Source organism: Enoplosus armatus, chromosome 18 (genome assembly GCF_043641665.1).
Source record: "Enoplosus armatus isolate fEnoArm2 chromosome 18, fEnoArm2.hap1, whole genome shotgun sequence".
NCBI lineage: Eukaryota > Metazoa > Chordata > Actinopteri > Centrarchiformes > Enoplosidae > Enoplosus > Enoplosus armatus.
The window spans coordinates 10,772,315-10,799,133 of record NC_092197.1 but is presented as its reverse complement, the minus strand read 5'-3'; the positions used below and the strand labels follow the sequence as shown (position 1 = coordinate 10,799,133).

At 39.9% G+C, this 26,819-nt stretch overlaps 2 protein-coding genes across 3 annotated transcripts; both read left to right on the top strand.

Moving 5' to 3' along the window:
• The first annotated feature begins 6,294 nt into the window (after nucleotides 1-6,294).
• Nucleotides 6,295-14,682, top strand: myo1hb (myosin IHb). 2 transcript variants are annotated; one of them, XM_070924941.1, is made up of 31 exons: nucleotides 6,295-6,456; nucleotides 6,852-6,967; nucleotides 7,596-7,794; nucleotides 7,901-7,981; nucleotides 8,112-8,291; nucleotides 8,380-8,478; nucleotides 8,594-8,707; nucleotides 8,816-8,887; nucleotides 8,982-9,101; nucleotides 9,414-9,481; nucleotides 9,572-9,677; nucleotides 9,787-9,867; nucleotides 9,958-10,049; nucleotides 10,142-10,236; nucleotides 10,424-10,470; nucleotides 10,757-10,837; nucleotides 10,927-11,032; nucleotides 11,176-11,293; nucleotides 11,384-11,497; nucleotides 11,578-11,654; nucleotides 11,745-11,813; nucleotides 11,919-12,003; nucleotides 12,114-12,276; nucleotides 12,417-12,500; nucleotides 12,696-12,789; nucleotides 13,227-13,282; nucleotides 13,361-13,496; nucleotides 13,598-13,668; nucleotides 14,261-14,358; nucleotides 14,469-14,568; nucleotides 14,656-14,682. In XM_070924941.1, exons 1-31 carry the CDS (start codon nucleotides 6,331-6,333, stop codon nucleotides 14,680-14,682), a joined length of 3,075 nt encoding a protein of 1,024 aa, XP_070781042.1. In that variant the 5' UTR covers nucleotides 6,295-6,330. The 2 variants fall into 2 exon arrangements, with proteins under 2 accessions (XP_070781042.1, XP_070781043.1); XM_070924942.1 differs by having other exon boundaries at nucleotides 6,301-6,456; nucleotides 12,696-12,795; nucleotides 13,233-13,282.
• A 1,569-nt stretch (nucleotides 14,683-16,251) lies between these two features.
• On the top strand, nucleotides 16,252-25,084 carry LOC139301767 (sushi domain-containing protein 2-like). Its single transcript, XM_070925237.1, has 16 exons — nucleotides 16,252-16,318; nucleotides 16,900-17,098; nucleotides 17,443-17,594; nucleotides 17,700-17,867; nucleotides 17,954-18,128; nucleotides 18,260-18,461; nucleotides 19,891-19,976; nucleotides 20,359-20,627; nucleotides 20,720-20,854; nucleotides 20,998-21,153; nucleotides 21,776-22,024; nucleotides 22,526-22,709; nucleotides 22,846-22,940; nucleotides 23,035-23,214; nucleotides 24,795-24,891; nucleotides 25,039-25,084. The coding sequence occupies exons 1-16, from the start codon at nucleotides 16,252-16,254 to the stop codon at nucleotides 25,082-25,084; spliced, it is 2,460 nt and encodes an 819-aa protein (XP_070781338.1).
• The last annotated feature ends 1,735 nt before the right edge of the window (nucleotides 25,085-26,819 follow it).

Here is a 26,819-nt window from a genome sequence, read left to right as displayed (position 1 = left end):
CTGTTGGAAGCTCTCAGTCTTCTGCACAACGAGGCCGACCTGAAAACAAAAGCTGGAGAAAAGTAGGACACTGTGAGGACATGCTGAGGCTGCTGCATTATGGGACGGTCATAAATACAGGTAGAATATACAACACATCCCTCTGTTCCCACATCCTCTGGTCACATCAGCTGCTCGGCCAGACTCACACAGAACAACACAGAACCTCAGCAGAGCACAATGAACGACGACATGGACTCACAGGTACGATTTAATACCTAAATGCTTAAAAGCTGAATGCCAAAATATCGTAGTCCTAAGAGTTGATTCTTTACTTTGACATGCGGATGACCTTTCCTGCTAACAGATATCTAATCTGTTAGAATTCCACTTGCATGCACAAATCACTACAACAGCTGGTTTTGTGATGCTGTACTTTAATTATTGTGCGATTTGTTCCCTGAATGCTCCACTTCTGAAACCAATAGCCTCACAGATCCTTTTGGCCGTCAGAGTCCTGCCCCGGCGACAGCAATCTGTTTGCTCACATGAATAAAGGATTAGTTGAAAGTTTAGTTGTTTGGGACTAATTGGGCCTGTGAATATTTATTTGAACAAGTGGTGGATCAAGGACACATCCAACTTGTCCTTCACTCTTTATATATATATATATATATATATATATATATATATATATATATATATATAAAGATATTACTTACCTATAATCAGATGTTGAGATTTTGAAGTGTGTGTTCTTGTCTGTGTGTGAGTCTTTACTGTTCTGTGTGTGGTTTGAAGAAGAAAATGTTAAAGCTTTTTTAATCATTCGGGGACACTCACTCTGAACCCTCAGTGCAGGAGGGAGGCTGTGCATGAAATGACTGCAAAAGTGAAGGAGATACTCGAGGAACCCGCTTTTTGTGTTATCATTAGGGCTGTGTATCTAACCTCAATAGTAATCGAGGATTGACCAAATTATGTCAATACTACAGGATACTGAAAGTGTTGCAAATTGACAGTTTAAAATATTATTTTATTATACGTATACTGTCACAGTCATTTTATGGACTTAATACAGCATTGAACACTAATGCATTTCTGAAGTTTGGTTAATTTCTTCAATGAAAAAAATGTATTTTAATGATTTCAATAGAAAGAAATTTAAAAAAACTTTTTTGCATCGCTACCACAGCTCAGATATCAAATTGGCACCAGTATAAAAAAAACTTCAAATAATATGCATCCCTTATTACCAGAGCTGTTTAGTGTTTTTGTTTAGTTTTGAGTTAGGATACTTGCCACCCTGTCAAATATATGATAACTTCCAAATAGTAGGTATCTAATTTAAAGCAGAACATATTTTCAAGCTGAAGAAGTTGCCGCTGCATTTATATTGTAATTATACGATGGATTAAACCAATGTTGTTTTGTGCTAAAACTGAGACAGTGCTGATATGTGGTGTTTGCATCAAATGACAATACTCAGCATGAGCCTTAGTGGTCACACTGGGTTTTCAGTGGATGCACTGTAAATCAATAAGATGTGCCCACTACAGTTCATCTTTGGTGAGTATGGTGTTTTTGTGCGCGCGCCTGTTTTATTGGCTGCTTATTAGAAGAGCAGCTGTCTTCTTTAAAGATTGAGTAGATCTTAGAAATCCCTCAGCATTTGCATAATGGATTACATTATGTTAATGATGGTTTTTCCAGCATGCTCTCTTATGTCACTGTGTGTTTTGGCCGATCTTGAGGCAGTAACGTAAGGCGCCTTTGTTTACGCTTACAGGAAGCACAATGTTAAAATTTAAAGAGACGGAATGAGAGGGCAACGTTACGCTGCCCGCGAGCCTGTCACAGCTGAGCCAGCTGAACCGCAAGAAAAAGATGAGAAAACAGAACCAGGCTGCCGTGCTGTCTTATACTGATGTCACTTAAATAAAATAATGTATCAGACATGTATTAATTTTCATGTCTTCTCTCTCCCCACACTTCCTGTTAGCTCTATATTGCACTTGTTTAAAATAAAGGCAGAAAAACGCCCTTAAAATAAAAAAGATTTTGTGGCAGGTGATTTGTTAAAGTATAAAACTGATATATAATTGGGTGAAATCAGTTCCATGTTATAGAATAATTACTTTTTATTTGAGGTTTCATTTAAAAGCTTCTCTATGTTGGAGATGGCACCAACAGAATGCATAACAACTATAATAGCACATAACTGTAGGTCTGAAATTAATTTGTGATTTTGGCTGCTGGTTTCACAGAATCTGCAATAGTTGAATCCCAAACCGGCCTCTTGGTTGTGTCTCTAATGACCAGCTAGTAATTAGTTTGAAATGCATCTGCCTAATCAAAGATCAGTAATCGAATACCTGTGCTGTAATTTTGTGGGGAGGAGGGTGAGGAGGGGTCTCCGGGAGGATAGAGTTACTACATCCTTGTATTACATACCTGCACACACACACACACACACACACACACACACACACATATACACGCACTCTTCCTTAAACACATAGTGTAGCTGTTCAACACTCAGGCGAAGCGCTGAATGAACGTTTGCTGCCTGGGCTCCATGAATGTTTAACCAGCCCAGTGCTTCCAGAGCCAGGTAGCTCATTACAGCCTCATTACCTACAATGCAGGGACGCCAGCCCAGCAGGAAGCAGCAGTGCCCCCCTCCTCCTCCTCCTCTTCCTTTTCAGCCTCTCTGTCCCAGGCCGTGGTACTGGGCCTGCTTCGAGCCAGTATTTGAATGAGGGACCGATGCAAACCTGAGCTGCTGATGAGACAGTAGATTCTTGGTGAAATACCTGCGCTGACCCAAAAGTGCTCCACTATGGGAGAACTCATCGGCTACTAAAAACGCCATCACAGGCCGTGTCTGAGTTGTATACCCGAGGACTGAAGCTCAAAGTCATTTGGATTTATCAGCTTCATCACACAAGACTGATTCAACCATGATGCACATGCCTTTGGAAGTAACGGAGGTAATTACGTGAACATGGCTTGTGTATCTTGGCTGCAGTTGTGTTATTGTACTTGAAGCCACTACTTGTAGATTTGTTTAAGTGATTGTAGCATCTTTCAAAGTACTCTGATGCACACATACTTTTCTTTTTGATCCAGACATGGGGGTATAGGTGTGTGACGCTGTCTGCCTCAGGGTCTTTTCTGATACTGGATGACTAACACTAGGGGGCAGTCAGATATGTTCAAATTTTACAGTAATGGCATTAAAGCTGCACTAATCATTTTTTTATATTCTCAATGAATCATGTAACTATGTGTAATGTGAAAGGGGTTGCCCATAATGACGAATCCACAGAGAATTATCACCAAACTCTCCTGCTCCTCTCAGCTCTACGGAGCGTTTTAGCGTCTTTAAGCTAATTGTTTTGGTTTTACAGCCGCTCTCACTGCACTGATCAACCTCATTTTCAGTGAAGAAGCTCTGAGAAACCCTCTGTACACTACCTTCCCAGCGTGACTAGCAGCTGGCTGGTGAACATAGTGAAGCATTTGGCAGCTAAAGAGAGAGATAGTTCCTTCAGGAGTTGGTGGAAACCAAAAAAAGGAACAAAAGGAGACTGAATATTGGACTTACTTTTGCCAGGTTGCAAGAAACACAACACCTGCTCTGTGTCTGCTGGATGAGGAAAAAGGCAACTGTTTGCTAATAGGTACAAAACTAACTTTCTAAAAGTGAATGTTGTGTAAAAGCGAACTATATGTTACTGTCCAGAAGTAACACATTTTTAGTTGATTCTTTACCATTCAACAATGCAAAATTTTGCCAAACAATGTAATCCGTCCAAAGCATGTTACTGTGTGCTTGTGTGAAACATTAGCAACAGAGGAGGTACTGTACTTGACTGCAGTGATAGTCAGGTTTCTCTAGACACCTGGAGCCCCCTAAATGGGTGTTGCCCTGGGTGATGTGTGGTGTCAGTCAATGGCCCACGAGGAGTGCTATCTCTTTCAGGAGCCTAACTGCCACTTTGTGGCGGCGTAACAGGATCCTGCACCATACTGGATAGACAGGGACAATGGAGCGCCCTCTCAGGTGATGGTCGCCGGGTCAGATAGACTTTCCTGTTCCTCTGTAACCTGACATCAAAATTTGATGTTTGCGGTAGTTGTTCATTTTTTGTGTGTTACCTTATACACGTGACGGTTTTGTTCATCTACGTTCATATCTTTGCCTTAAAATCTTAAAAGTCCTCAGCACTAGTTAACATCAGATGACAATGATGCAAAGAAAAGTCACCTCTTATCTTGACTGTCCATCCTCCTACGGCATAGTGTTGTTTTGCCATCTGCAATGTGTTCAGCAAAGGTAACATTTCCTTTGAATGGCAGAAAATCTCTGCTCTGCGCTCGGTGTGCGGTCACCAGCCTGCTCACACAGATGGCTACAGAGTGTCGAGCTGCATGCTGCTTTAACTCTTTTTGTTAACTTCTGCATTTGATGCAGGACATGAAGAGCCTTGACAACAAAACCCAGTTTATCAAAGAACAGTTGTCAGAAGGCTTTTTTCAGGTTTCATTCACAGACATTTTTTAGTTTTATTGTTACTGCTATTTAGGTTACCAACTTATGTATTTAAGATGCATGTTGTTTAGAAACATGTTTTGAAAGGCTTACAATTTCTCACATTATAGTACTGCTACCAGTTGTTGGACTCTATCAAACAGGCAAACCTATATTGTGTTTGTACGACTGAGGAAAAAACGGTGCCATTCAATATGCACTGTATAAACAGTAGTATCTATCAGTATGTTCTGTTGTTTTAATCGGCTTTGTGGTCTTTTATGCTGTCAGACACTTTGTTAAACACAATAAGGAAGGTGACTTAAAAACAAAAGTGCTATATAAAAAAATATATTTGCTAATTTTAATATTTTGTTAAAGAAGGTGTGGTCACAGAAGTTTAGAGGTTTTTGATTTAATTATCAAGGTTATCAAGTTCTTGTTGTTTTGCTGAATGACCTGACACATTGCAGCCTTTCCCACTATCTTCCACCATCCAACTCTCGTGATTTAGATTTTAAATCCTGAATCGATTAAAAGTTTCATTCAGTAAACTGTGAAAAAGAGTAAACACAGTCACCAGAGTATGCTGCAGGAAACATGTACAGTAAAATATCTATCTACAAGCACACACACGTACACAAATACATATTTAGAATGAGATTTGCTTCCTTTGTTGCACACTCACTACATTATTGATGGTTTCCTATTGAAGGAAGTAGAGACTGTAATCTATCAGTGCTTCCTGTCATACTACTGTTCTTTCCCTCCAATAAAAACCAGATGTTCAGTTCAGAAAAGGTACACAGGAGCACACACACACACACATCAGGGACCTTCAGGGTACGTACGTTTTTATACTTTTTCCTGCAAAACGTTGTTGAACATTTTAATGATCATCACATGTGGTTTCATGATTTATTGTGACATTTTGCTGTAAATGTTTGCTGGGTCAGTAGAGCAGCAGCTTGTTTTACTGGAGAATGATCTGTGAGTGTCAGTTACTCCGACTTGGTGACAGGTCAACTTGGCAGTGATGAGAGCCAAACTACTGAAGCACAATACTGGGTGGCTCTTTCATAGCACCGTAATTAAAGTGCACGGCGTCTGCTGATTATTTTACCTGGCACTTCTTCAGTGGTGTATTTTTAAGTAGCAGAGCACATGTGTGTGTTTATACATATTGTAATGAATGTAATTACTTCTGGATTTTACTTAAATTTATATTTGTGTCGGTTATCGTTTAATCTTGTACTAAACTTTGAATTCATGAAGCATCTAGAGTATTTCACATCCGCTCTGTCCTTGCCATGAACAAGACTGATGGCTCTTTAGAGAACACAGAATCAGATTAGATAGAGGAGGCTGAATTTAGATTTGCCATGAGCACAGAGGATGTAGTCAAGGCCACTAACGGCTCTGACTGGAAGTCACAGATATGGGGACAAACAGGCAGGAAATGAATCACCCACTGGGAAACATATATCGAAGCTTGTTCATGATTGTGAGCATGTGTGTGGATGTGTTCTTGAGGGGTGACAACATCAACAAAAACAGATAACTTTTGAGGAAAACAGGACACAAAGGAAAAGGACGGAACATATAGGCCTGGTCTTGGACAAAAAAACTTTAATATCTGTAGATTTTGTTAGAGAGAGCAATAAACTGTATCATCAAGATCTCATGAAAAGCAAAATACAGTTCTGTCATGTTACTTAGTTCTGCTGGGATACCTTGTTTCCTTGTCATGTCACTGATGTGTTCCTGCTCGGGCACAGAGCCTGGAGGAGCGGTGTAACCAGATCCTGAGGAACATGGAGGCCTCCCTGACAGCCCGGGATCGCGTGGGCATCCAGGATTTTGTTCTCCTGGACGCCTACATGAGTGAGAGTGCCTTCCTGGACAACCTGAGGAAACGCTTCCATGAGAATCTCATTTACGTGAGTCTTCCTGTGTGGTGTAACGTCGGAGAACCTGGCTCTTTCTCTTACCATAATTAAACTTCATGCCCTCGACCTTCAACCCAACAAAGTCCTGATGCTGTGTTGCTTTCTGCTGAACGTGGTACCTCGTGTTGCTGAAGCAGCAGATCCTGTTCTTTTCATTTGCAGAGTGAGCAATCTAAAGGTCACTGCCATCTGTAAGGTCATGACAAGTGATTAACCAAACTTATTGCTTTTGATAAGAGGCACAAAATTACTTATCAGCAGAGTGATACATGCACACCACACTGCTGGAAGCTTTCTTTTAATGTCATGTAAAAAAACAGTCTCCTGTAATATCAAATGTGCAAGACTTGCAGAACATGACTTCCTGTCCTTGTCTTTCTCTGCAGACCTACATTGGGACTCTCTTGGTGTCGGTTAACCCGTATAAAGAGTTAGATATCTACAGCAAGAAGCAAATGGATACATACATGGGTGTAAACTTCTTTGAGCTGCCACCTCATATGTAAGATATTTTTTATTTGGTGTAAATAATACTGAGTGGGGATTTTCTGCGCTGGATAAATCAGTTCTTCAATAAGATAAAGCTTTATTTTTTTACTCATACAGAAACATGGCAATGTCAGTTGGTCAGTCCACCACCTTGATCCAGACAGACATATCTCACAAACTATTGGGTGGATTGTCTTGAAATTTTGTACAGGCATTCATGATCCCCAACGGATGAATCCTACTGACTTTGGTGATCCCCTGACTTGTCCTCTAGTACCACTAAATACCTACAAAACTAATAACGTTCATATTTGTATCAGCCTGTAAGATGTGAACATGATGAACATTTTACCTCCTAAAACTCTGCATGTTACCGTTGTCATTGTGATCATGTTAGCATGCTGACATTAGCATTCAACTATACCTGAGTACAGCCCCACAGAGCCAGTAGTGTGGCCATAAAAGATTTGGACATAATAATTTAAAAATCATAAATGCAGGGCGCCATGGTGGCCTCTCATCTTTCTACTGTCAGCTAGCTTCCTGATAAAGGCATAAGAAAGTAGATGCTGGTTTTCTGATAGCAAAAAAACTCTATGCCAAATCTGAAATGTAAAAGGGACCCATTACTGTACTTTCAGTTATGCGCTGGCAGACAACGTCTTCCGCACCATGCAGTCTGAGTTCAACAACCACTTCATCCTGATCTCAGGGGAGAGCGGGGCCGGCAAGACCGAGGCCTCTAAGAAAATCCTGCAGTTCTATGCTGTCAGCTGTCCAAGTACCAAACTCCTGAACAACGTCCGCGACAGGCTGCTTCTCTCCAATCCAGTGCTTGAGGTCAGTGATATGTGTGTCAAAGCTTCTGCTGTGTAAGACTTTTTCAGAGGAATAACATGATTTTGAAATCAGGCATTTATCACCTTTCTTTAAAAATATCTTCCAGGCTTTTGGAAATGCCAAAACCCTGAAGAATGACAACTCAAGCCGCTTCGGGAAATACATGGACATCCAGTTTGACCACCAGGTCGATTGAAATATCTTCATTACATTACAGTGAAAGTTACAACGTCAAGATAATATAACACAGCAATGTATTGACCTCAAGGTTCACACTAAACACTGACTAGGGTTTAAGGATTACCTTTCTCCCTCAGGGTGGTGCAGTTGGTGGTCACATCCTGAGTTACCTGCTGGAGAAGTCCCGCGTGGTCCACCAGAACCACGGAGAGAGAAACTTCCACATCTTCTATCAGCTGGTGGAGGGAGGAGAGGAGGATCTGCTCCGCTGGCTCGGCCTGGAGAGAAACTGCCAGCACTACAGTTACCTGGTGCAGGTCAGAGGAAAAAAAACAAACACTTAATTTATCTGGTGCAACAAACAATATCTCTTGACTCAGACTTTTTATTCTTTGTCTCCTCAAGGGTGATTGTGCCAAAGTTAGCTCTATCAATGATAAAAGTGACTGGAAGATGGTGCGGCGAGCCCTCTCTGTCATAGAGTTCAGTGAGAGTGATATTGAGGTGAGGTAGTACACTAAACCTTTACACCCTGAACCTGGACAAAACTTTATGTAAAACTATGCATGACAAATTGAGCTGGTGATTCCTTAAGTATTTCTCTCTGGGTGTATTGCAGCACCTGTTTGGAATAATTGCTAGTGTGCTCCATCTGGGGAATATCAAATTTGAAGCAGATGTCCGAGGATACGCCTCTCTCAACAACAACCAGGAGATGCACTGGGTGTCAAAGGTGAGTCCCTAACAAACTGCAGACACTTTAAACCATTAATCTGTCCCCGTGCAAGCTTCTGATGGAGACCAGGAAGAGATTTGGTGTTACATGTCTTTTTTTCTGCAGTTGCTGGGGATTCCTTCTCAGGTGCTACAACAAGGCTTAACCCACAGGAAGATTGAAGCCAAAACAGAGGAGGTGACTTGACTCCTTCTGTTTAATTCAAAGTATGAACTGTTTAACTTGTTTGTAGTGTTTACTTTTAATCATCTACATTTTTCTGATGTTAAAGGTGTTCAGTCCCTTCTCTGTGGACCATGCCGTATATGCCAGGGATGCCCTTGCCAAAGCCATCTATGGCCGCACTTTCAACTGGCTAGTCAACAAGATCAATGAATCTTTAGCTAACAAGGTGAGAAAAAAGCTACTCTCTTTCTAATCTTGCCGAGCCAGACCTGTCTCATTAAGATCAGGGAAATGGGGAGAAAATTGGGGATTTTAACAAGCCTGAGGCAGCCATTTGATTGGTTGTGAGTCTGAAAACACCCAATTCTGGAAACCTTTGGCCTGATTTTCTACAGTGTAATTGTAATGGTTTAAAGTAACACCAACATATGAGCTTGATTTCTCCAGAGGGGTCTGGCTACACAAGACCATCCATAGCATACATTCAGTCCACGTACAGTTAAAAACCATAAATCATATCTGTGTAAATTATCTGCAGGATTCCTCCAGGAAAACAGTAATCGGTCTGTTGGACATCTATGGCTTTGAGGTTTTCAACGTGAACAGGTGAGCTCAGGCACAGGTGAGCTGATTCTTCAACAGCATGAGTGGGAAGTGAAGAATCCCTATGAATTGAATGCCTATGATTTGTTTTAGCTACGAGCAGTTTTGCATCAACTTCTGCAACGAGAAGCTGCAGCAGCTTTTCATCCAGCTGACCCTCAAGTCAGAGCAGGAGGAGTACGAGATGGAAGGGATCGAAGTAATAATACTATTATTCCTTATGTTTTCTTTTACTCGTGTAAAAATAAACTTGTATACAATAAAAACTCATATTCAACCACTAATTCTCTGATTTTTTTTATGCACAGTGGGAACCGGTGCCATATTTCAACAACAAGATAATCTGTGATCTTGTGGAGGAGAAACACAGAGGAATCATCTCTTTATTGGTAAAGATATGATTGAGTTATGGTCCTACAGAAAGACAAACAATATCCTAAAACATGTCTGAAGTTATTGATGCTTGTCCTCTCATACAGGACGAGGAATGTTTACGTCCCGGAGAGGCCACAGATCTCACCTTCCTGGAGAAGATGGAGGAAAAGATTGGTGGTCACCCTCATTTTGTCACGTCAGTTCAACACTTTTACTTTTCAGAAAGTGCAGCACGTCGCATAACTATAAACATCAAAATAATCTACTCTGACTTTCCCCTTTCTGCAGACATAAGCTTGCAGACCAAAAGACGAGGAAAACACTGGAAAGAGGAGACTTCCGACTCTTGCACTACGCTGGGGAGGTGACATACTGTGTAGTTGGTAAGAGATGAACATAAAAGCTCCCCCCAAAAATATATAGAGACAAATATGTACATGACAAATAATAACAAAATATGTAAAGTAAAATAGGGATTTTTGGTCAAATGTACATATCATTTTACTAGATCTGTTTTATTGGCTTACGAATTTAACTTTTCAAGTTTCTCTTTGTTCTTTAAACTTTCAGGATTCTTGGACAAAAACAATGATCTCTTGTATCGAAATGGGAAAGAGGTAATTTCATTTCTATAGTATAAATATTATGTTATGTGATACCCATATTAGGTTGGTTGGTGATTCCTTGCAAATGAATGCAAATGTATTTGATTCATTGTATTACACAAATACAATACTCATTCTGAATCTGCTATATGACTTCTCATATCCTCCACTGCTACCAAAAAACTCCAAAGTAAAAATAAAGGAGCATTACTCTAACATTATAGTATTATTTAAGGTATACAGTATGCTGTATGTCTGACATGTTGGGTGCTTATACAATTCTCTTACTCTCCTTCAGGTCATGCGACAGTCCAAGAATGTTATTATCAAACACTGTTTTCCTTCTACTGAACCAGACAGCAAGAGGAGACCTGAAACTGTGAGAAGCGTTTGAGATTTCATGATTCCTAACTGTTATCAACAAACCATCAGCACTCGTATAGCTGCCATATTCCTGTTACTCCTCAGGTGGTGACTCAGTTTAAGAGCAGCCTGGTGGGCTTGACTGAGATCCTGATGTCCAAAGAGCCCTGGTACGTCCGCTGCATTAAACCCAATGAAGCCAAGCAGCCAGGTGAGTCCCGAAAATCCTCCACTTCTGAAAAGACATTAATACTTTCAACTGTATGTTCAGCCTACAGTCAGCCAGCACATGTAAGTTAGACCACACAGTTTTGGCCCCTGAACTGTCTAGATGACCTTTGGTTTCCCCTGCAGGGCGCTTTGACGATGTGTTGGTGAGACATCAGGTGAAGTACCTGGGACTGATGGAGCACCTGAGGGTCAGGCGTGCTGGATTTGCTTACCGACGCAAATATGACATCTTTCTGCAGAGGTAGCTGAGCACACTCTTTTTCTTGCAGAGGACATTTGGCAGTGTCTCAGTTGGTCTGAGCTATAAAGCTGGATCTTCTTCTGTGCTCAGGTACAAGCCTCTGTGTCCAGACACTTGGCCCAACTGGAAAGGTACGGCAGCAGAAGGTGTGCAGCGCCTGATCAAACACCTGGGCTACAAACCTGATGAGTACAAGATGGGCAGGTAGGAAGATGTTAATGTTTGGGTGCCATAGACGCGGAAGAGATACAGGATCTTCTCATTGTTTGTCTCTTTCCCTCAAGGACAAAGATTTTCATACGGCACCCGAGAACTCTGTTTGCAACAGAAGACGCCTTTCAGGTCTGCAAACACAAGCTAGGTGAGATGTTGTTCTGTTTAATTTAGTTGTAACGCTATATTAAGCACCTGAACACTCCTGAGGGTCAAACTATAACTGTCATTGTTGCAGCAACAAGGATTCAGGCCAAGTACAAAGGCTACAGAGTGAAAGGAGACTTCCTGAAACAGAGAGAGGCTGGTGAGTGTTAAAATTAGTGATTTAAAAGCACAAGATAAAAGCTTTTCCTCGACTAAATATAGGTGAATGGCCCAAATGACAAGTTACTTTGTTTTATCTAAATAGCCACTAAGATTGAGAACTGCTGGAGAGGCCTGATGGCCAGAAAGGAGCGCGAAAAGAGGGCATGGGCTGTCAAGGTCATCAAGAAGTAAGAACACACAATGAAATCTATTTCAAGGTTTGATAAGATGAGAATGAGGGCTGTACAGTCTAAAAAAGTCTATGTTGTGAGGTTACCTGTCTATTGGTTTGTTCCAGGTTCATTAAAGGTTTCATAACTAGAAATCAGCCGGTCTGCGTTGACAACAGCGAGTACCTAGCATACGTGAGGCAGAACTACCTCACACGGCTGAGGGAGAACCTCCCCAAAACAGTCCTGGAGAAAGACTCGTGGCTTACCCCTCCACCTATAATGAAGGAGGTGGGTGATCTTTTTATTACACCCATTTCCAGTTATAAGGCTGCATGCGGAAAGGCTGTTGGTAAAAAAGTTGGTAATTTTGGTTGCACCCTGTAAAGGTGTAAAATCAAACAACTCATGTAAAACTTTGTCTTTTCCAGGCTTCCCAGCTGTTGAAGAAGCTCTACATTCGCCACATGGTGGGGAAGTACGTTCGAGGGATCACTCCACAGAGGAAAGCGCAGGTACAATCCACCCTCTTAAACACAATGTTAAAAACAGTGAAGAAACCACAATACATGCACTCACATACATATCCATTCTACATTTTAAATAGCTTAATTTTGGAAGCAGTTTGTGGGAAACATTTAAGTCGCAGACAAGTTTACTTCAGGAAATAAAGTATCTTAACTTAGTTTCTGCTTTCATACTGTTTCTAGCTTCTGTTAAAAGTACAGACGAGCTCCATGTTCAAAGGCAAGAAAGAAAACTACCCCTTCAGTGTCTGCAGACCGTTCCTGGACACCAGGATAAGTAAGAGTGCACAATTATTTTCTTTTTATTAAGTATACTTACGGGAATATAGTATTTAGAATTATTACTTTTTGAACAGCACACTTACAACATGATAAAAACAGAATAGTTTTAATAGCCTGTAGAGACTGCGGATGCCAGCAGTACATTAGATTATATGTATGCATGTTCCAGTTTTCCAGGCAGTATTTTTGTATCTGAGATATTTTACTCTTTTTTTTAAGTTTCTTTCCAGATTGTGAAAAATTAGCAACAGCACATTTTCATTTTCATTTACAAATAAATAACAAATTCTGATTATGATGAGATATTTTGTGAGCCTGTACACATTGATAAACAAGTTATAATGGAATTAGTGAGACAGTATTGTATTAATGTATTTGTGTGTGAAACCCTCTGTCATGGATTCTCAATGGTTTCTGTTTTTTTTTCTTAAGGTCCAGAAGACATAAACATCAAAGTGCTTCAGATGATTCAACATGAGCGCATCAAGGTAAACTAACATCGAAATTGACTTGACTTTGTCCTTTTTTATCCACTCTGACCTTGTGTGTGTGTGTCCCTCCCACAGTACAGTGTGCCAGTGGTGAAGTACGACAGGAACGGGTTCAGGCCTCGTTTCCGGCAGCTCATCTTCACCCAGGAAGCCGCCTACCTGGTCGAGGAGGCCAAGATCAAGCAGCGGATAGATTACAGCACCCTGAAAGGTGACGAGGGACACAATTAGACAAAATGAGCATTATTATTTGTTGGGAGAGCTTGAAACTTACGCACATGTGATTAAAGTTTTAAAGGTGACTCTTTACAGGTGTGTCAATCAGCAACCTGAGTGACAACTTCCTGATCCTTCATGTTACATGTGATGACATCAAGCAAAAGGTAGGCCTATGAACAGAATGGTGTCTGTAGATGTCTAAAATAATGCCCAGTTTGAGAGACTTTTATCTGTCAGGGTTTGTCTCTCATTTATTTTCTTTCATTTTAAATTGTGTTTAGGGTCATTTTATGCCTTTATTAGATAGCCAACAGTAGAGCGATGACAGGAAATGAGGGGAGAGAGAGATGGGGAACAACACGCAACAAAGGTCTTTGGCCAGACGCGAGTGGATGTTGTGGTTCACAGTCAGCGCCTGTAGACCACAAGAGCACCCTGTCAATCAATTAGATTTGCGATGACACTATGCTGCAGGGATAATCAAAATCAGTTTGGACCATTGCCTTACTAGTGACCAGTGTTTTCATAGCCAGGAATTTTGTTAATCTTCATCAACCAGGGTGAGGGATTATTCATAGATCTTCATAAATCAAAAATGACTTTCCTGGAGCAACCCTCACTCAACCATGCCCTAAGCTGAGGCAGACCCCGGATCCGATCAGAAACGTTACTTAATGAATTGGTTTATTCATGGTTTAGGGATTATAAAATCACCACATCTAACAACTGAGGGACTGACGCCATTTGTTCTTTCAGGGGGATCTGGTTCTGCAGTGTGACTACCTGTTTGAGGCCCTGACTAAGCTGAGTGTTATTGCCAACAAGCAGAACTCCATCAAAGTGGTCCAGGGCAGGTACACAATCTGGAATTTCTGTAGAAGTGTTCATCTGAAAGCTTGAAATCTAAATGGTAAAAACGATGCATGAGCCTAATTTGATGTGAAATTGTTATTGTCTCTCGCAGTGTGCGATTTGACATCCAGCCCGGCAGAGAAGGGTTTGTGGACTTCAAGAGTGGTCAGGAGTCCATGGTCTACAGGGCAAAGAATGGCCATTTGATGGTGGTGAGTGTGGAGTTCATCAAAGGTTCACGTTACGTAAAATAACTATTTATACAAACAATTGATCGAACTCTTTATTCTCTTCTTTAGGAATCTACGAGAACCAAAACCAGATGATGTTGCCAGTGATTTAGGATGATGTTGCTGTAACAGCCATGCTTGTTCTGTAATCCTGCTCCATGGTTGTTGCCAATTGTGTTTTATGTCAGCAGATTTTTACTTTTTGCATCTTTGTGACAATGTTATCTAATTATGTGTATGCAATCACTACACAACTACTGCCAATATCTTAGTTGTAGGCAGCAGACAACAAGCTCATAGCAGAGCCCAGCCAGAATATCAGTGGGTCTGCATGCTCCTAATATCTGGAGTTTAAATCATCTCATTCATGGAAATCAATAGAAGCACTTGTAATCTTTTTTTTTGTATTAAACGTATCTGAAATCCTATCTAGATGATAACAATAGAAAAGAATATTACATGTGTGTGCAGCCATGAATGTTTATAATACCTCACCCATGTTGTACCATTACATTAAAACATGTTAAACCGCAATGGACACTGCGTGTGTAAAACATCAGTATTTTTGGGGGAATTTAGTTCAGTTCAGAGCAAAACACACCAGCACATTTCAAATGGATGCTGGATATATACGTAGCACTGAGATGATTCCCGAGGTAGCAGCTCCCCCCACTGGCCTACTGCTGGACCTACAGGGTCCCCTCCCCAGGGATTGTTGTGCTTAGAGGGAAATAAACACAACTTTTGTGTATTGACTTAAAAGTTCTGCTAGTAAACTGTATTCAGAACATGATGGAAAATTCGCGAATCTTCAAAATGCTATTTTTGGGCCCTTTTGAGGCAGAAAACATCAGTCTAAGCTGTATGTTTTCAGCATTTTACCATGTTGGCGTGTTAACGTTGGCATATCAAGAGGCTCGAAGTTGCACAATCGTAACTAAAATGCAGTTTTTTAATTCTCAATTCTATGAATCGGTTTCAGGACAAATTGTGTCCTTTAGAATAAGAAAGCAAATGCTGATTCAGATTGAAAAATGTGAAGATTATATCCAAATTATGTGTGTCTCCTCAACCTTCAGTTCAATATGCTCAAAGTTAGCATTTTAACATGCTAATGTACATGCTTGCCTACCTAGCTTGCTATTTTGCTAAAAGGCTTAAACTTTGAAAGTAGGCAGACTCAACTGCTGTGATGCAGAATGATAATTAAATTATTAATTATTAAATACACAGTATATTATGTATTTCATGTCATTGTACTGATGTATTTCATATGACTGATATTATTTGTTACGACACATATTCTCTACATGCAAAAGCTTTATTGTTTAGTTTTATTAGCTATTATCTCTGTAATTGTTGTTGTATCTTTATCTAAATATGATAAGAAGTAATTTTAGATAAGTAATACAATCTAAAATGTATTAAGCAGGTAATCAATCTTGAAAACTGATTGAAGTGAGAGATGGTCAAAGGTAGCCATGTGAGGATAAATACAGCTGAAATTGTTGTCACAAAGACCTCATTTGGTTGATGATTAAACAGATGTTTGTATATGCCTATGATCAAAGGGCCAAGGTTTAGAAAATGCTGAGTATATCTACTGTACCTGAGACGAAATTGTAGAAGCAGCCATAACAGAGTAGCTGACAATTTCACTCTGTCATGATGGGAAGACTCACAGCAGTAATATTTGTCGTTCTAGTTTCATGTATCTGCAGGAGGACATCAGGTGAGCACCCACAAACTTCTACATTGTCAAACTTGTACATATGTTGTATTTAATCTCTGACATTTTAAAATACTTTGTTTGCTGTCTTACTCCGAGTTACATGAGAGGATCAATACAACTTCTGTGTTCGCTACGGTGATAGCAGTAAAGATTGAACACAGGAGAAACAGTTAACTAAGTGGCTCTTTCTAAAATTGCAGGATATTTAGTATTTGAGCTCATGAAGGTACAATTTTAAATAGCAGCTGTCAACAGCTGAGCTACAAGAACTGCTGGAGCACATTTAAATTTTAGTGTTGTAGAGAGTAGTTTTGATATTAAAGCAATCACTAAGCAGAAATTGTAAAGCAGGCCATAACTGAACATTATATAATTTTGCAAATCCATTTTAAAATCCAATCATCTCTTCATAATTTAAAGACAGAATAATGAAATCGAATTATTATGTGGGGAAATTAAAGGATAAGTTAAAATACCATTGAACAATTTAATTTAATGATACATAAATTGCTTTTACATGTATCAGTTTTAAATGAAATGAAACTATATACTTTAGACGTCTCTCTCCTCATTTTTCACAGGACAGACATGTGAAGGAAACTGTGGGGAAAAATTCGACTCATGCTCGTGCCACGCAACATGCACATCTCTGATGAACTGCTGTGCGGACTATAAAGAGTACTGTGTGGAAATCTTTCCATATTCAGGGACCTCTTTTGGTGGGACAGATTTTATTGTCCTTGATGCCAGTTTCAATAAGAGTTCCGAGATTGTATGCAGGTAACACTTTCTTTTACACCTCAGAGTTTTACATGTTACTAAACCTGTTCTGGTTATACCTTTGACTGATTACAGTTAAGAGAAATACAAGACATTAATATAACGCTTGGGAAATAAGTATTTTCAACTTCAACATTTTCCAGGGCTTTCAACTGCATCTCATGGCCTTCCTCAGGTCTTTCAAACAATCTGCTGAAGAAGACATCCAAAGCAATTATGAGATGCATTTGAAAGCACTAGAAAAAGGTTGTAGACTGAACTTTCACGTATAACTTGTATTATAGTAACATTTTACAGTTGAGGAACAGTATAGAAACTTGCTGATCTTTCTTTTATAATGGCAGGTTCGACAATAACACCAACACTGTGGGGTATGTGGATGAAAACAGCAGAGGCCATTGTATCTCCCCACTGTTGTATGAAACAGGATGGGTTCCTTTGCACATCTCTTCAGATAATGGCACCACATTCAACAGAGTTGGAGCCTGGCTCTCAGGTACAATAACTGTCCGAATATACGAGGATAACTTAAAAACTCTCTCTTTGTTTAAAATAAATTATGTTAATTTGTTTTTTATTTGATGCAAATGTGTTGTTACAGTTCATACTGGCAAGTTAGATTCTCAGTTTAAGGCGACTCTGGTCAACTCAACAAAATGGCAGTACTATGGCACACCTAATGTTGGAGGCAATCTTGAGATGACATGGAACACCTCTTTGGTCAGAGCGGAGAGGGTCAATATAGAGCTCTGGGGATACAGGGAGACAGGTGAGTACACCTGAAAATACACTTTGTAGGTCACATGACTATTGATTAGGAAAAGAAACGGAATTCTGTTAAATGTTTCTCTGTAGGAGAACCCTATTCAGACAACTGGCAGGGTGGGTGGGAGTACCTGTACTCACTTGCAAAGGATCATCCCAACAGTGGATCCTTTAGCTTTTTGCCCAAACCAGCAGAGAACGGCTTTTCAAGTTGGGAGCTCGGCTCTCTACGTGTCAGCCCCAGCACCTACCCGGATGGCATGTGGTATGTACAAACACTTCCTATAATACGGATAACTTAATAAAGAAAATGATGGAAACACCTCATGTGAAAATGCACAATAATGAGTACAAAAAAAGTAGTTAACAGCTGTATTTGTCATGTGTTTCATTTAGGAATGTACAAGCGGCATGGACAGAGGATCACGCCTTGGCCTGGCATCTGGAGGAGACGTTCAGGCAGAACTCAACAACTTGGGCCCTGGAGAAATGTTTAGCATGGGGCCAGCTGGAAAATCAGCTGCCCAACTTCCTCAGCGAGATCATAGACTGCCCCTGTACTCTGGCTCAAGCGAGAGCAGACACAGGAAGGTTTCATGTAAGTGCAGCAAATTTAGATTGGGCAGCACTCACTTGAAACAGCATTGCAGTAAAGGTTCAATGATTAAAAACTGGCACAAAATCATTACACGTCAAAGCATAAGTAGCACAAAGAAGCACAAACTAAGTAATACATAGCCAACAAAGCAAACAAGGGCTGAGCTACATCTTCTTGGCAGATACACTTGACTTAGTTCTCGAGCAGAGGTGTATCTGAATTGGTGTGTGGGCTGAAAGGGACACATGGACAAGCCTTTGTAGTACACACCTTGTACCATTACCCCACAGATTAATGACTTCATTACCTATTGTAACCTAGTTAGTCTTTAGATTAACGGGGCGGCGACGTCATCAGAGTATGGGAATTGTATCTTATGTACTAGATAAAAGCGTATAATTACTTCATGTGTTTATGGTGGTTGTCAGTGGCGGTAGCCTTTTACTGCTTATCAGTTCAAAGTCAAGGAGAGGTCACCCCTTTTTATAGTAAGCACACACATTCTCTGAAAGCTGAACATGTTTCAGCATCGATCTTATGACCTTTTATCTTACATATTTACAGTTAGGGTTAGGCAAAGCCTTGATGGCCGGTGAGTGACAAATACAATATCAAAACTGTGCTTACTAACTGCTGTCAAATTGTGGACAAGCAAACTGAGTGTTTGCCTTTATCACATTGTAATTATGCCTCTGGACTATGTTGCACAGATATTCGTACACTCAGCATTATGTTTGTGTATAAAGTCGTTCATAAGTTCTTAGAAAGTACTAACTAGTTTCACACCAGACATTAAGTCAAGTAACTGTAGCATCACAAGCTGTGACACACCTGCCAAAATCAAAGTTTATTTTGTTTAATTTATATATGCATACAGGTACATGAACAAATATGTGTTTTAGAATGAGTAGTATTCAAATTGGGAAATTGAGATTGGGAAATATCCAAATATGCTAACCTAACCAATGCTATTTAGTTATTAGCATAGTTTGGTAAGTTAAGGTAGCTATATTGTGTTATTTTTTGTGAAATGTAATTTAAAATCTTCCCAGTTTAGGTCGTTATTAAACAGCATTTTGGTCAGGTGTCAGTCAGATATATCGACCGTATTTAATATTAACTACCTCCTTTACTCAACTTCAATCTAAATGGGTAATACATTAGCAAGCTAACGTTAGTTTTGTCAGTCGGTTCAGTCAGCTTCACCAAAGTTACATCTGGCAGTTTGTAATGTGTAAATAGTTTGTAATCTCTGCAGAACTCGTTTGTGTGGTTTAATTAAAGTGATGAGTAAATCTCTACTTTCTAAAGACTTAATACATCTAGGCTACATTTTAAAAGCTGGTTCCTGATGTGCAGTTTATAAATGAATGTGAAATGTTATGCACATTCGGCTGCCTGGTCACCGACGATGTATTTCTCTCCTCAGACTGACTATGGCTGTGATATAGAGAAAGGGAGTGTGTGCACCTACCACCCTGGGAGTGTTCACTGTGTGAGGGCAATACAAGCCAGGTGAGTCCTTGACTGTTAACTTGCCCTCACGGTTGAGTGACAAAATTATATAAAAATTTTGCAAAAGCATTTACATCATTATCAATGTATTTGCAACTTATTTTAAGGGTTATGGTTTGATAGTACAACGTTATTTTGTAACTTTATATACTAGTTAGTGTTAGTGGTAACAATCGAAAAAAGCACAGGCCATTACTGTGCATTCATAACTAGAAATATATCAAAGCATCCTGACATTCTGTCCATTGCTTGGTGATGGAATACAAACTTTACACCGCTAATTAAAATGACTCTTCTGCAATTAATTTCATATAGGAAACCTGTGTTTGGTAGCAGCAGAGTTCACTGTTCTAAGTAACAATGTTTTGGTTTGTATCAACAGTCCTAAGTATGGAGCAGGACAACAGTGTTGCTATGACAGCACAGGCGCTCAGGTCCTAACAGCAGACTCGAATGGGGGTAGTACTCCAGACCGCGCACACGACTGGGGCTCACCTCCATTCATGAAACCTCCTCGAATTCCTGGACAGTCCCACTGGATCTATGACGTCCTCAGCTTCTACTACTGCTGCCTGTGGTCCGACAACTGCCACTACTACTTCAAACACCGGCCCTCCAGCGACTGCAGGCGTTACCAGTCTCCCAGCTCAGGTGAGTGAATCGTTAACTACAGTATTACAGTTTATGTGTTTCTTGAGATTATTCTTTAGTGTGACGTCTTAATGTTTTGTGTGTAATGCCAGCTGTGGTGTTTGGAGATCCCCACTTCATAACATTTGATGGCGTCAGCTACTCCTTCAACGGCAAAGGGGAATACACTTTGGTGACGTCAGCAAAGAAACAGCTGACAATCCAAGGCAGGACAGAGCCTGTGAACGGTGAGCTACTGATGGCTTTTAAAAGTCAGTTTTCTTTCTCAACAATGATAACAGATATTTCTATATATAAAATACACACTGCCCATTAACTATTGCAACAATTATTTTTCCTTGCGTCATTGGTCTGATTTTCTCACTATTAGGAACAATAAAAGCAACAAAGTTGTCGGCAATAGCCATGAAAGAAGCATCCTCTGATGTTATTGAGGTGCGTCTGGTCAGCGGTCACAACGGCCTTGAAGTGCTTCAGAATCAAAAAACCCTCTCCTTTACTGAGCAGAGCTGGATGGATCTGCATGGTGAGACCCTGATTCGCCTATCTGCTTATGATGACGTTATACTACCCCTGATCAAATGTTATAAAATGTGTTCCATTTGTTCATTTTATTTGACAGTAAGTATGAATTTCGGACACATTTGTTTGTGGTCAACTTTTGGATTTGTGAAGATAAAGAAAAGAGAGCAAAAACAGACATATGAGATTGATTTGTACTGACAATATTGACATAGCTGTGTGTACAACTACCCACTTAACAAACTAGACATTTTGACACCAGTGTGACTCAGAAGAGTAGTGTTCTGTCCTATTACAAGCCCTTGGAAAGAATTTCTTGATAACATTAAGGGACTGCACAGAAATTATTAGGGTGGGAAGGGGGGCAGAATTTCTCAATGGACCCTCCCCTACACTAAGAACTACAACGCCCTCCACAATGCAGGACTTTTACTTAGTAGTAGAATATTCTCACACATTTCTTCCACCCATGCGGAAGTACTGTTCCAACTTTGGAATGTGTTCAAGTAGTGTGTTCATGTAGGATTCAATGTAAATCCTAAATATGTTTTTTCAAAGTGAGGTCTTGATATCATCTTGTTAAAACTACACCAACTGCCTTTATTCTAACCAAATTTCTCTTTCAGGCGTGTTTGTGTTTTCTCCTACCTCTACAAATGTGACCGTGATGTTCCCTACCGGAGCCGGGGTGGAAGTGCGACTGAGAGAGGGAACCATGACAACCACTGTGCTCCTGCCAGAGGGGTTCAGAGACTCCACTCTCGGACTGCTGGGAAATGTGAACGGTGACGCCAAAGACGACCTCGCTCTCAGCAACGGTCAACTTGTGCGAAACCACAGCAATCCAGAGGAGCTGTTCAGCTTCGGGGCAGGCTGTAAGAAATCAGCAGATTATGTGCTGTTGTTTAAAAGTTATGTGGTGTTTATGAACCTACCTATATATGAGCAATATATGTTATACACCCAACAAAACCAGATAAAAATGTTATCAAATAGGCATGACGTTTTGTACATAGACTACAATTGTGAATATAAATTACATTAAGATCATGTTTTTTCACCAAGACGAAAACACGAGATATTGCCCACATAATGACAAACAACATGCTCACCATTTGATTGTGAAATCGTAGAGTAGCTAATGATTAAAGTTCAGGACTTGTGTCAGATTACTCACGGCAGAAATTATCTTGGATATTAGTCAGGAAGAATTAAACGCAGCTCAAGTTTAAGGCCCTTTCGCCACAACATTTCTTTGTCATACTGCTTTCTGTTTTGGGTCATGTTTCCTTTCATGGTGGGAAAACATATTTCTCTGCATAGATAAAGATTTCACTTTTAGTGGTAAGTGTGTATCTTTTCTGTTTGTCTTACAGGGGCTGTCTACAACAAGTCTGCCTTGTTTACATATGATTCAGAGTATCTTTTGGACACATATTACAATGGTCCCCGCCATGACCTTAGTTTTTTTCCAGTGTTTTCTGTCCCTGAGAGTCCAGATGATCCATTAGCCAATCAGGCATCTGAGATATGCTCTGGAGAGGGTTCTCAGTTCTGTAGGTATGAGAAGAAAACGTTTATCTACTTTTACTCATTGTAAGAAAAAGCCTGCGTTATAAACTGGAGGTTTGTCATCTCCATTGCAGTGAAATCATTTTGGTAAGCTCATTTTCAGATCAGTACCTCTGTCCTGTAGGTATGATGTCCTGGTAGGTCGTAGTCCAAGAATGGGAAATGCTACCAGAGTGTCTTTCCAGAGTCACATTTCTCTTGTGCAAGATCTCAAGCCAGGTGAGTCAATGTCTAAGTCTAAGAACATTTCCAGTGATGATAATGTACAACATTTACTTGGTTTCACATTGTTAGTTCTTGTTACACCGTGCAGTGATCTCCTGTGGCTGGCTTTCACCACCAAATAATGGGAAGAAGGAGGGGACCACATATTTGCAAGGAGCTAAGGTGCGGCTTTCCTGCGATGACGGCTACACTCTCGAAGGATCAGCAGAGCGTGTATGCCAGCAGAGTGGCCAGTGGTCTGGAGAGGACACAAACTGCGTGGTTCCCAGTATGAATAAATGATTAAATCATTCTTGTCCAATGATTTTGATCTTCACAAATCAGCAGTTTCAAATGTGTGAGTGTCTGTATTTGAGCATGCATATGTGTGTGTGTGTGTGTGTGTGTGTGTGTGTGTCTTTGGGTGCATCATTTGATTCATCGAATCAGCTATTAGGTATAAATCAAATCACTCAAGACCATTGAATTTAATACAAATGCACAAAAGAATGTATCAATGCAACAACTCCATGGGCCCCTCGTCAGTATAAGGGACCTCTTCCTTAACCACACTATAGACCTATCTTAAACCTACAATTCAGTCTTTTTTCAAGAAAGACAAAATGTCTCAAAAATGAATGACAGTGAACACAACTTAACACCCTCCGCCTATAGGCTGTTACTTTTACACAATAGAAATCACTCTTTTTCCAATGAGTTTCCTACACGACGACCGGTCATGATCGTGGCCTTCATGGGCATACCAACTTTTTTCCAGTACATTTGAGAAGACATTCGTGTTCTGTGCTTTGCCAGTGTGCATTTCATCCTATAAACACCTGAACAGGTGAGTAATTTATCACTATATCCTATGGGAAACAAATGTCTTCACAAAAAAAGTAGGGGAGTTGTTGAATGCAGGAAAGTGAAATGCATTTCAATCCAGAGTAGCTGCTGATCCAAGCCTTTTGTGTTCTTCATGCCATTGAGTGCCTGAATTTGTGTACATATTTAGCATATAACTCACTCTTTTCTGTGTATTATCACTGACCTGTTTGGGAGGCCACTACTTCTTGTAAATTCCTGGAAACAAACCTCCTCAACTCTTAGGTGACCGACAGTAAAAGCCATCAACTCCTTGGGGGGGAGACACACTCTTGATCCGTATACAATAGCAGCAGATAGCCCCGTCTAGGCATGCAAATAAAAGATGAGCCCTTGATGGTGCTATATGAAAACTTAAGGGATCATCAGTGTTTACAATTCATCCTCTGGAGACATCTGTACAGATATCTGTATTACATTTGATGGCAGCCCATAAAATAGCTGTCAAGAGAGTTCATTCAAAACTATAAATGTTAACCTCAATATATAAATCAGTATTATGTGGGATACATCCTTTAGTCCATTCATAAAAAATGTTCAGTATGTTCAGTAGCAACACAAAAAATACTAATACCTAATAAACAGAAGTACAACAGAAAACAAAATCTGAATTAAAATACAAATACGCACACTTTTAGGAGTACTGTGTGAGCTTAATTCTTAATTCACACATCACTGTATGAAAAACAAAGACTTACCATCATTAATTACTACTACTTTTTTAATATGAGAACATTCTGGGTTTATTGTGAAATTGAATGAAACTTGGGGAGTCATGATGTCCTACTGGTTAAGACTCATAACAAATACCGTCCCCACTTTGATTCTGGTTGGGGACATTTTTTGCATGTACTCTCTCTTCCTGCCTGAATCAAAGTAGCCTAATAAACTATCTGGTGAAGACGAAAAGGGATCAAATCACTAACATACTTATTGCTTTCTGTAGGGAGCCTCTGGTTTAAAAAGATTTCTATAATTTTTCAGCTAATCTCGCAGGAGTTGTGGCCGGTTCAGTCATCGGAGCAGTCGCACTGATTGTGATTATAACAACAATCGTACTCCACTCCAGAAAACAGAAAAGGTGTGGTACAATATCTTCAGTTGATGTATTATTAATCTACAGCATAACATTTCTAAAATGCATTAACTAATTTTCTTGATATGGAAAAAGTTTGACAGAAGCTATGTATAATTTTCTTTCTTCGCTGTTTCTATTTTTTTATTTCAGAAAAACTGCACAGCCAGAAGGAGTTATTACAGTTGACGCCTTCTAACTACACTTCTTGCTTTGCTGTCATACATGTCTTCATCTACTGGAACATCTTTAAAACTTTAAAATGAATACATGCATGAAGACAAGCATAGATAACAGAAAACACAGAATCATACAAATCTCATATGGTTGTAAGCCTTGTAAACCACAGCCATGATCCAGACATAAATATATTATACGGTTGAGCAAAGGTCCCTGCACAGTTAAAGAGTAACTACACTACATATTTCACACACCACATCTTCCATAGCACACACGTATTGTTGTACACTTTTGACCACACCCACCAGCACTCTGGGCTAAAACCTACTGCTTTAGGTTTATTGTAACGTGAAAACATTGTTAATGAAGGTTTGTGGGTTCATCTACTTCAGTCATCAAGTTGGATGATCTATGTAAAAATGATGATGAGGCCTAAATCAATAACATACTGTAAGTCTGTTCAATAAGCTAACAATAATTGATCAAGCTCCGTCACAGGTGAAACATTAACAATGCAACCTGCTTCTGTCTAAACACTCCATTATTGTTAATGTTGTACAGCGTTAAGTGTTCGAGCTGCTGAAGAATAAAGAAAATCTTTGGTCAGCTCTTTAGATCACTTGTATATTTACAGAAACAGGAAATCTGTACGATTCAATTAACTCAGCACTGTGTATGTATTGTTTGTTGTCATCAACTACTGATGTATTTTGTTATACAGTTTCGAATTTGTTGAACAATAAAGACTCAATGTTAGTTCTGATCTCCTTTTGCTCTAAAAATAGGCGTTTCTGACCAGCCTTTTGTCTCTGTGCTGCACTACAATGTGAGTTACTACACTGCACTACTTTTATACTCTTAAACTATATTCTTTCTTACACACAGCAAAAGTTAGCTTAGCTGCTGAATTCACATGGCTAAACAAGACATAACAACAGACTGACTTATGCCAAAGCGGACTTAATGGGAGTGAACAGTGGACTTTTGCATTGGTTAACTTAAGACACATCCTTTGGGAAAAAAATGACATTAACGCTTCTGTCCAGCCTCCGCAGTCTTAATTGCAAAGTGCTGTGTGGAGTAATGTTAGCTAGCATATACTACTTGCTAGTTTGCGGTTTAAATCATCAAATGCCACGATTTCTTGCATCGTAAGCAGAAGAAATTAATCATTTAATACAAATCTGAAACACCCGATAATGTGATAACTCAAGATAGTGTTGTTAACAATAGTCTAACTTCCTGGCAATGGGATCACTCCAAGCATTATGTATTTACTTCAGTTATAGTTACTGTAGTTCTACCGTTCATCAGTATTTATCTGGTTAATATTTTTGACTAATGCTTCGGATGAGCGCAGATGGAAAGGCCACAGATATTGCCTCATTAATAAATACCATTCCTCTCTGAGAGCAAATGGCTTGATTTATTTCTCTGAAGCTCTGGATGCAAAATTCCTCACCACCACTCGACTGCGTCAATCTTTCAGTCCATCACTTTGTCCTGGATGTAAACAAGTCTTTAATGTTTTCATTTGCCCACATACTCATCACATGACAATGTTTGTTTGGCCGAGAGTTTTTTTTTCTTCAATCTTGCGTTTAGAAAGTAACTCTGTTGTTTACTGCGTGACTCTGAATGTACGTGCCGTTCCCTCGCATAACACAAGACTGTGATTTCTATGGACAAAGGGCACCAGTATGTGACAAGACTGCAGAGGCCTCTGCTGAATAAACTGTCTACTTGCTGCTTTC